This window comes from Argentina silus, assembly GCF_951799395.1.
Source record: "Argentina silus genome assembly, chromosome: 10".
Classification (NCBI taxonomy): Eukaryota; Metazoa; Chordata; class Actinopteri; order Argentiniformes; family Argentinidae; genus Argentina; species Argentina silus.
This window is the reverse complement of record NC_139664.1, coordinates 11,333,166-11,344,500: the sequence shown is the minus strand read 5'-3', so window position 1 is coordinate 11,344,500 and position 11,335 is coordinate 11,333,166. Positions and strand designations below refer to the sequence as shown.

The window sequence follows — 11,335 nt, the reverse complement described above, 5'->3', positions numbered from 1 at the left end:
CCTCCTCTCCCCTCACAGAGCACACATTAAGAGACTATGGTGTTTGGAGCACTACAGAGGACAACAGATAGAATATATGGTCTGCAAAATATAGTTCTTTCAGTTCTGTTAAATTGATACACAGCAAAACAAGGATTAGCCTCTCCTCTAGCATCAAAGCTTTTAAGGGCCTTCTTTTACGGCTGACTTTAGGAGCACTCACATCCAGACAGGTTATAAGCAATAGTATACTACATTTACTTACATAATATGAATCAATATACAATGATTTAGATTGCTCTGAGTGGCTGTTGTATAATATCTGTAGAAACATCTAAACTTCACTCGAGGAGAGGAATATTTACAGTCACTGCACACAACACTCACAGTAGCAGCAGAGGTCCTGCTGTATAACTGCTCTACCATGGAACATGGTCCAACTGGTTCTCTACAAGGATTCCTTCCTCAATGAATCACTGCATTGGCCCCTTGCAGGAGCTTGGGAGGGTGTGTGTGGTCTGGTGGATGGCAGGGTGGTTCATGAGTAGCAGGAGGCACTGGGATGGTTCAGTGGACAAGAGGTCCATGTTGTTCCAGTGTGGAAAGGACACTGGCCGCACACTTGTGTATGGAGACATGTGCATAAGGTTACTCCCTCAAAACATTTAGAGCAGGTGTAATAGGGAATAGTTAACATTAGTTCATTAAAGCCTTGTCAAAAGGCACACATAGTGACGACAATATAGTAATAATAATAATAACAATAATATTTTTACTTTGTCTGTGGCGGTAATGACAACTACCTCCCTCTGTGTCCATGATGAAACTTGTTGAACTATCCCAAGCTTTTTGTTTTCACAATGTATATAAACTGTGTTGAAAAAAAGAGTTAAGAAAACATACCATAGAAATAAAGATTTCGAGGAAAAAGGTTATGTGCCCTTTCAAACCTATTGTCTCAGTGGGGAGAATCACTTAGGAATAATAAACATAGGCTAGAGAGTCAGTTTCCAGAGCCCCTGGGGAAAGCCTCCTTCTGTGTGTGTGTGTGTGTGTGTGTGTGCGTGTGCGTGTGCGTGTGCGTGCGTGCGTGCGTGCGTGCGTGCGTGCGTGCGTGTGAGACCAAAGTTAAAGGGGAGAGTGTACCATTGGGACACCAACTCTCCCCAGACCCCACCTCACCTCTGGCTCTCAAGCTGTGAAAACACGCTAGAGGTTTGTTGGGGTTCGGTGGCCAATAAGGTGTCAATGTATGGTAGCACTGTCTGAGATCCCACAAAGCCAATATAATGGCATGGCTGGAGTTAGAGAGACATCTTTCCTTGCATCTGCACTGATATTTAGAGTATATTCTATTTAGATTTACTTCTTGTTAGTATTAGTATTTACTTTAATTAGTATTGTTTGGCACAGGAATAATGAAAGAGAACTTCAAATTGATATACATGAATGAACCCTGATATCATATGAGTCCTGGGTAGAAGGGTGTGTCTCCCAGCCAGTAGCTCCTCTGAGCTACACCAGAGCTGAGTTTTTCAATTGATATACAGCAAAACAATGATTAGCCTCTCTTCCAGCATCAACGAGCTGTTTTTAATGGCCTCCTTTTACAGCTGACTTCAAGAGCTCTGGCCCCTCACATCCATAGAGGTTACCTCCCTAATCTACACCCCACATCCTCTCCTCCGACCGCTAGACTGCCACTATCAAAATGCGATATGATGTCTGAGTTTCTCCGCAGAATGTGACATTTTGAGACGACTGAGGTAATTGCAGAATCCATGAGGGAAAAATGCTGTCATCCAACACAAGTGCCTGACCTTGTTAGTACGTGGGTCCTAGTGGAGTTTATCCTCCTGCCTGCCCTTTGAAGACCAGGCCCCTGTCTTTTCTCAACCTTAGCAGCTGATCCATCTTCCCTCTCTGGCATTGGACTGTGTGGTTAAACTTAATGGAGTGAACATGAATATCACTGGCAATTGTGAGAGACTTATACCTATGGAGAAGCCGTGGTTTGTTATTTCAATAGATATGTGAGTAGGCCTGATAGAGAAACACTGCTTTTCATGGCTCAGCAGATAAAAAACAGAGAAAAGACACAGGTCTCTATGGATCTGACTCTGGCTCGATGTCAGCTGCGGTGGAGCTGGTCTGTCTTATGAAGTGACCTATGGGAGTGGCTGTTAATGATCCTCTGGGCTCACTCCTGACTGCTCAGTCCAGTTGCATGAATCACCATTACACATAGACACGACCAGAACTCCTACTCACTGTTCATACAAAAAGACAAAGAGTGTGTTTGTGTCTTCGTGATGTGGGATGTGGCACTCTGTTATAATGCATCTGTGTCACGGTTATGCTGTAACCTATAAAAGACAAATTGCAAAAACATCCTTTAAAGGAGCTCAAGTATTCTATTCTACTTACCCTAACATATACTAGAAAATATTAACTGATGAGGAAAGATTAATAAGACATACATAACAGAAAACAAACTAGCCTTATCTTATCAAAACACTAAACTCTCTTGCAGAACTGTCAGAGTTGACTGAGAAATGAAGGAGGACCTCATATTACCTCCATATCAAGACATTCTGCACAAAATATTCAGACTAAAACTTTTAGATGAATACTTCAACCCTTTATGGGGCCAGAAAGGGCCTCAGTCTGCCCAGCAGTTTTTAATGAGTGTGACAGGACTTGTTCTAATGATAGTGAACCTCTCATGATATTCACCAGTGACAAATTCCTTCTCATTTTAACGTTTATGACTTATAAAGGTCTTGTCTTTATTAAAAACCAACACCAATTGAGTCTGTGTGTCCTCTGATGACATCATATTCTCATGCTGCAGCTGTGTTTTCTCAGAGTCACTCCTGCAGCAGTGAGGGGAACACTAGGGGGAAATCTGCCAAAAAAAGAGACTCAAATAGATATTACCATTTAGTTGCTACCCTTTGCACTATCTCTGAAAAAGAGCTATGATTTCCATGCAGTAGTTTGATAACATGTTGTGTAACAATGAACTATGTTATATAATATGGTTCTTGTACACAGTATGCTGCTATATGTTTTGCATCAGGATTGTGTAACTATTACATCACAAACTGTGCCCGAGCAGGAGGAAGAAAAATGCTTGATGTTTATTGTCCAGAATTGAGACTTGTGGGTGTAGAACCACACAAGCAAGGTTATAACTCCTGTTAAGGTAGCCTAGCTTGACTACCATGTCAGGTAGGTGGTGGTGACATGTTAGAATAAGCACCATGGACAGGGCCTCAAGCATAGGTAGAGGAACCTGGAGAGGGGAGGGGCCTCTCATGATCCTGGAAGACTGAAGTTTGTGCTATTACACCTTTGCTAAGTGATTCAGTCAATGCTTAATATTTTTGTAGTATCTGGGTTAGGGTTAACATCAGCAAGTTACTTCTCAGTCAGAGGATATAGTTAAAGATGCAGGTGTGATAACCTGCCATGAAAATGAAGGACTCTTCTTTCCAATTCAATGAATATTGTTGCAGTTGTCAAGTGTGACAGGTAAAGGAGTTCTTACAATACTAAATGATTTTTGTATTGGCGTATCAGGTCTAAAGCCCCAGTCAAAGAGCCTACATTTATGTATATTCTTCAGTTTGACCTCTGAAATGTTAAACAGATTAAAAGATTGGTCCGGGCATGATTAAAACAAACCCCTGTTTAAGGCACCCTGAGGTCTATCCAGAACAATGCTGTACTCTCTACCCTCCACAGGGATGTAAATGGATGTTCACTGGTGTTGTGATCTCTGACCCCGGCTGCCCTCCTGTTTCCTGTTTCAGAGATGCTCCTGTGGACCACAGCATTCTAGACCCAGAAAAGGTAATCCTCTTACTTGGCTACACACTCTGTATATTGTATACTCCACATCCTGGTAAACATCTGATACAGATAGATGCTTTTATAAGTGCATACAATGTACAATATCAGGTAGTCAAACATTACCTGATTTTATTTCAATGAAAGCCTGCATGAACAATGTATTAAAGTATGAGAGACCTCTTTTTGCCTTTAGCATTCTGTTACATGAGCCATCTCATATAAAGGGACTATCTTCCGATCACAGATCTATTGATAGGTTAATATGCCCTCTTGTGGGCAAGTTATGTTACAGCCTTCCAAGGAGAGGCAACACTGGTGCCCTCATGAAGTTTTGGCTGGAGGACTCAAACATTTTCATCTCCAGGTTCCACAACCAAGTGAATCAACTTAGCAGCAATTATCCGATAAAATGAGAATATCAATACAGAAACACACACACACACACACACACACACACACACACACACACACACACACACACACACACACACACACACACACACAACAACGAAGGGCCAATTGGTATCAGTGATGATACCATTCTCATCGTCTGTCGAATTACCTTTAAAATAAAGGCAAGTCTTAAGCATGGGTAAACAGTGGAATAACAGTTCATGCTGCATGTCAATAATTACAGGTGGTGGAATGGTCACTTAAATAATGTGATGCGTCAGTGCGCACATGGATGACACCGCGCGTAATCCTCTGCTAATGTTTACATAACAAACTGGGGAAAATATTTTTTTTTAAATAACTCCGTAACATTCTTCAGACTTTTACATAATTCAATTCACCATCCCCTTACTTTTGCATGAAGTAAGCCTATAAAATACTCTTTTTTTTTGCTTCAATACAATATTTGTTTCTATCTTAAAGGGTCAGAAGAAATAATAATCAATTCGAATAGGCTATATAGTATTTTATGAAAAACAAATGTAAATACTTATACTTATATTGTGTTAAACAACAGCAATATCACCATTGATGAAGAACCCTGCTTTCAACGCTGTCTCAGACTTTGTTTTCAAAAGACCAAGGAGAGGAGTTTCTGATAATTCCTTGGCTGCGCCCACCCCTCTTCACGTAATTCATTTTCTTGGCCAATCCTCTCTCTCTCCAAAATCTTTACGCCGTGCAGGCTATAAGAACTCCGTAAGTTTCTCAAGTATCAGAAAACATTTCTTGTCTCGGGATCCCATGTATGGATATTTGGTGTATTCAAAGACAGCGAAAGCCACAACTGGAATTAACCATTAAATTAATGAAACAAACATTCGGACTTTCGCTCGTCTTCTAACTGAGGAAGATGTCTGAGGATATGATGGGGGAAGAATCGAGCTCCCCTGTGTCTCCAGTGGACAGTCTCAGCAACAGCGAGGGAGAACTGGATAGCCAACCGAAGAGATGTGGGAGGAAAAGGAGATCAAGCAGGAAAAACGGGGAGGATTCAGATAGCCCGACCCCTGGGAAAAGAGGGAAAAAGTCCAGCAGCAGCAGTCCACAGTCTTTCGAAGAACTGCATACGCAACGAGTCATGGCGAACGTGCGCGAGCGACAGAGGACGCAGTCGCTCAACGAAGCTTTCACATCTTTGAGGAAAATTATTCCCACTTTGCCCTCAGATAAACTAAGCAAAATACAAACCCTAAAACTTGCTTCCAGGTACATCGATTTCCTCTACCAAGTTCTGCAGAGCGATGAGTTGGACTCCAAAATGGCAAGTTGTAGTTATGTGGCTCATGAGAGATTAAGCTATGCGTTCTCTGTATGGAGGATGGAAGGCGCTTGGTCCATGTCAGCATCTCACTAGCGTCTGAAGAGCTGTAGTCCAATGGTATGCTCTTTCTTCCAACTCATTGTCTTTTAAGACCAGAGATCGCAAACATTTCAATGTCTTATCGTCAAAAAATGAAAAATACAAAAACAGTGAACCATTTTACTATATACCATCGGCCTAGGCTACTGTCTGTTTAGGTCATAATAATATGACCAGGCCTAGCGCACGAATCTGCAATACTGTTGCACTTATCTGGTTCTCTTCATCATATTTCCAACCCTGCAAGCAAACCTAGGTTGCTGTGGTTTGATCTGACTTTTTGGTAGTTAAACGTCAATACATAATACGCTTTTTAATACATTTTCTGATCTGCAGGTGACAGCTGATTCTGCTTATCAATTTGACGGGACAAATCTGGAGTCCAATGCTGGATACATACAAAGCTGCGGTATATGGGAGCAAACTTTGACAACTATTTAAACCAAAGAGGACAGGGAGCACTTTTAAAGAAAAAGGCCCGAGAAGGACCTGCAGTCGAGTGCTGGCCTACTACACTACTACATTCTGACATATGTTTTTATTATTATTATTATTATTGTTGTTGACGAAGAATGTTGGAAATTTCTGTTTTGTGCATGCCTTTGGACTCAGCCGTGCGTTGTTTTCTGTGGAGGTCAAAGTGCATCGAAGCAGTTGTCTCAGTTTTTGTGTAAGACTGTCGATGTGGACTTCGGTAGCTCACAAATAGGTTGACATGTGGCCTGAACCTGTGCAAAAATAATTTTGGTTATTCTTTTCAGAATACATGTATTTATTTATTGGTGGCACGTGTTACTTGAGGAATAGATCCTGTGTCTGAAATGCTTTCCTATTTGTATTATTGTTATGTAAATAATTGTATATTTCCGCAATAAAGTAAATGATTTTAAATCAATTTTCCCTTTTTTGCTTCATAATGTTATGAATTATACTTAAACAATCAAATATGTTGTGCCCTGAATTAAAATGTTTTAATCAGTCTGCTGTTAAATGTATAGGATCAAACTATTTTCAAAAACTTCCTAAAACTAAGTTAGGCTTCTCTTTTGATGCAAATATGTAGGCCTACAGGGGCAAACATTATTTCAGAAAATATAGGCCTAGATTTAGCTCAAATAGTATGACCTTAAATTGGATGGTATTATGGCCTTACATTCAACTTTGATATTTAACATGTTTATAACATGCCCTACTCAAATCCACAAGTGGGCCATGATTAACATCAAAATTTATGACAACTCTCAGGGGTCATGCATTAAAAAGGGTGTACAAAATGTGTTAGCACAGACCCCCACTTGGGAAACATTTCACAGTTGTTTTTGACATGCAAGGCTGATGATAATCAACGTATTCCAGCTTTACCGTAGGCATACACCATTGAAATTAAATGTTCTTTTGATACATTCGATCCTTTTGGACATATAAATATACTGCCTATATATGAAATTATTATTGTTATTGTTGTTGTTGTTGCTGTTGTTGTTGTTGTTTGATTCAAGACAGCTTATTTCAGCATTATCCTTTAAAGAAATGACTATGGACGATTTTAAACAAGTGCAACCAGCCAAGTATGTTATGTTAATGATAGAAATAGATTAGACATAGTCCTAAAATCATTGTTCAGGCCGTTCTGTCCATTTGCTAATAGCCTGCAATTCAAAGCCACAAAATATAAACAAAGTCTTTAATCAGTTTTCATATGAGAACATGCTCCTTGCCTCATGGTCTACATACTGTAAAGCACATAGGGCAGGCAAATGTCATGCAAACATTTTTAAGCACAGCCAAATGATTAGCATATCATATTTGGCCCTAAATGGAAACGCTGATGAGTGAAAACACATGGTTTATATATTTTACATGCAAGCATAACTTTATTGCAAAAAAAGCAACATAATCAGTGAGATCACTTGTTCTATCAGAGAACCTGATGAGACTACAGTAACTGCTGAATCAAAGTATGTATTGCATATCAGTTGTTGACTGCTCTTTTAGGCCTAGTACTGGAAACGTTTTTCTTTTTTTGTGTTTTTTTACTTTTCAACCCTCCTGAAATCGTTTGAATGAAAGCACGCGTCCGTTTGAAGGTGTGTAATTGGCTTGTGAGGCATGTATGGAATTCCCAGATGTCTATGAAATTTAAGGCGCCCTTGGTAGGCCATTGGAAGGTGGACAAGGTTAAAGTGTCTCTTGTACACAGGTTGTTTTTATGACAACTGCCACTGCAAGAGAGGTTTGTATTCCAAAAATGCCAGTTTTACAGTGAAAACAAAAGTTGTGGAGTAGAAAAAGCCTCAACATCTTCATGTTAGAGACCAATTTAATTCACCCCAAAACCGTGCATTACCTTTAAGAGGGATTTGCATTCTCACAGCAGATTCAAAAGAAGCCAACACTCTTCAAACTCTCTTATGCAATGTAAAATAACTTGAACCAAGTATGAGTTTCTGTTTGCAGAGAGAAATTGGCAACTGACACGATGCAGAGGCACCCGAATGAAACCTATTTTGAACAGATGTTAGTATTTTAAAAAGTCACGTGAAATGAACAGATGTTCAGATGGAACCGAGACTCGCCTTCTAGTGCATTGCTCGACAGAAAGACTTCGAAATAAGTTTGGATACATGCTTTTGCGGCTCTGTTCAGAACATCAACGAAAATCTACAAAAAGCATTGTGTGAGAGATAATGGATTACCATAGGCCTCCACCTGCGATGGGACTTCAGCCTATCTCCCATAGGAAATCTTCGACGCTTTAACTGACGGTTCCAACTGTGCAGGAATTTGTTGGAGATGGAGGTAAGGGAAGATCCATAGCGCGTTTTATCTGCTGGAATAAGGCCTATGCCTACACAAGCGTAGGTCTACTACCAAAGTTATTAATAATTAATTTAAGTTGTGTTGATAATGTCAAGACTATGTCAAGATGCCAAAATACCATTAAACTAAACTGAGACCAAACGTAGAATTACACCGGGTCAGCCTAAAGTGGGCCTTGAAGAAATCGACCCGCAGTAAGATTCTTCTCCATCGTTGACTGTTATGGATGTTGATAGTAGTAGTATACTTTCAGCATGTTTCCTTTTTTATTAATTTATTTGAAAAGGTCCGTGGGTGTCAAATCCATGTGTTCAAGAAAATGATATCCACACCTCATCATAAACCATATCAATACATCATAAATCAAAATAATATAATCCTGTTGTAGTCTTACAAAAGTATAATAGTATAATATAGTATAATACTATAATACTATAATGAATAATTCCTATTGTAACCATGTATATAACCAAACGCTGTTTGATTGACATGGAAAATAGAAAACACTGCCTGACAGGCTTTTAAGAAAATGTAATATATTTCTTTCCCCAGAGCTCTCAATTTATAGCCCCTATCACAAATGAGTCTTGAATATTCCTTCTTTGACAGCATATCATCACCTAAATGCATCTCCCTCTTATTCCGTCAAACGAAATAGGCCGCTGTAGAAAGAGCATATCAGCCTGACCAATTCATGGCACATGGTAGATTAATCAAGCGATATTTCAGCTCAATAATTATCTTAAAAATTAGGACCTGTAACCGACTTGAATAACCTAGTATGACTGCAGTTATATCGATGTGTGTATTTCGATCGCACGAAATGATCATGTTTTTGCTATTAGAGGAAAACAGTTATAATAATAATAATTAAATAACAATAATAATATTATTATTGCTTCTACTACTATTATTATTACGATTAGGCTATTATTATTAACCTATTATTATTTTGTGTGCATTATGCAGACACACTTGGCAGAGAAATGGCAGAGAAATATACTGTATATAAGAGGGGACCAAGCTGATAGTGGCTGTGACATCAGAACAGGTGTTTTCTTTTTTGCCTAAACGATCCCTTGTTACTTAACCTAGACTTGCATTTATCCAGTTGGCTCTTGTTATTTACTAAACATGTCATTATATGATTGTCGTACAAAAAGCTCCGTCGCTCGAGGAAGGAAAATGAGAATGAGAATAAAATGATTAGTAGCCTGTATCTATAACAAAACAAACATATTCTGGTGCTTGTCACTATTGTTTCTTGTGTCCTTGTTATTATAACGTCGTGTAACTGTGAATATAGGTCTATTTTAAAATACAACGCAAATGCATTGTTATAAAATCAACGGAATTGTTAACTCGATATAAAGTCCCAAGTCCCATAAAGTCGCCCGTTATACCCTCACAAGGCACATCTGAGTAATCTTATAGATTGTCTTGCCTATCCCTGCAACAAAAGGGCAGTACTCTGATTGCATATGTTAGTATGCATATGTTAGGCCTAATACATCCTAACATGTACTGTATCTGACAGACTATATCTGACTATGTCTTCAGTTTGGTGCATAACTGTATCGATTAGTTATTTGTTATGTATTGCTGCCAAACCACAGTAAATACAACTTAAGGAATGATGGGGACAGGTCAGGTGCAGAGCTTGCTAAAATGGACAGCTAACAACATTATAAGAGAGACACCAGAAAGAAAGAAAAAAACAAGAAATGGTGACAAACAGTGGTTCATACTGGCAATAAAATAACACAACATACAGTATATGTAAATGGGAGTAGGGCTGGAGATAAGATCAAAGTTACAGTATTTCAATCCAAACAAAGTATTGGTAGATAAAGGCACATCGTTTTCACAACATGCCACCCCACAATGAAAGCAGAGTCTATGAATAATTCATGCATACCAATGGAAAAGCCTTCATATTCACAGATGTGAGGAGTTCAGACTGGCTTTGTCTGCTAATGGTTTAAGCTGCAGCAAACACACACAAGGTGAATCTCAAACACTTATTTCAATGAAAATTTAAAATTGCAATATTGATGTTGAACATGATTACATACACAGTAATTATACATTGACCATCTTTGAGTTGAAAGGAAAGTAAGTGTCTCTGTAATTGTGTCCTCATTCACGTCAGCACTCCACCTCTTCTCTCACCATCTCCCTCTCAGAGTAATGGAAGAAAGAGAAAGAGCTAAAAGGCTGACCATACTTATTACAAAGAGAGTGAGAGTCATCCAGCAGAAATGAATAGTAAAGCCTTCATCTCCCCTGTAGCCTGGTACTGCACTATGAAGTAAAGGGGGAGGAGGAGGGCAGGGGGAGGTAGTAAGTTACTGTTGAATCCATTGGGCTTTACTGTTTCTGAAACAGTGTGACTGCCTAGGGCTACAGTATGTGCTTATGATAAAAAGGGCATTGGTTCTGGTATTGGGTGATGAAGGCAACAGTGTTTGGTGTCTTAAGCCTGAATTTCACGTTTTCTCTTTCATCACTTCAGCATGACAGAAATCACTGTGTTATTATAAGACTGTGCTGCAAGGCAAGATTGCAATTGGGGTTTACAAAGTCAAACTTGCACAGATATCTCATGTCCTGTTTTGTTTTTTTATTCATCTACCTAAACAACATTTCCAAGTTGTTTGAGAACACCTTCATAACAACAACACCACTGTATCATACATAATTTACATCCAGATGTACAGATGAGTCCATTCCTGTCAGACCAACCAAGGATTTTAGCTTGCTCTGCTGCACATCAATACCACTGTCTCAGAAAAGCAAAGGCCTTTCTGGGTCTGGACGATGATTCATCAAGTCTCAGAAAGGCAGAAGCAGTGCATCCTT

The 11,335-nt window shown here is 39.3% G+C and overlaps 1 protein-coding gene across 1 annotated transcript; it reads left to right on the top strand.

The window, feature by feature from the left end:
* The first annotated feature begins 5,027 nt into the window (after nt 1–5,027).
* twist1b (twist family bHLH transcription factor 1b) lies at nt 5,028–6,100 on the top strand. Its single transcript, XM_083678473.1, has 2 exons — nt 5,028–5,671; nt 5,990–6,100. Exon 1 carries the CDS (start codon nt 5,144–5,146, stop codon nt 5,645–5,647), a length of 504 nt encoding a protein of 167 aa, XP_083534599.1. The 5' UTR covers nt 5,028–5,143; the 3' UTR covers nt 5,648–5,671; nt 5,990–6,100.
* Nucleotides 6,101–11,335: the final 5,235 nt, after the last annotated feature.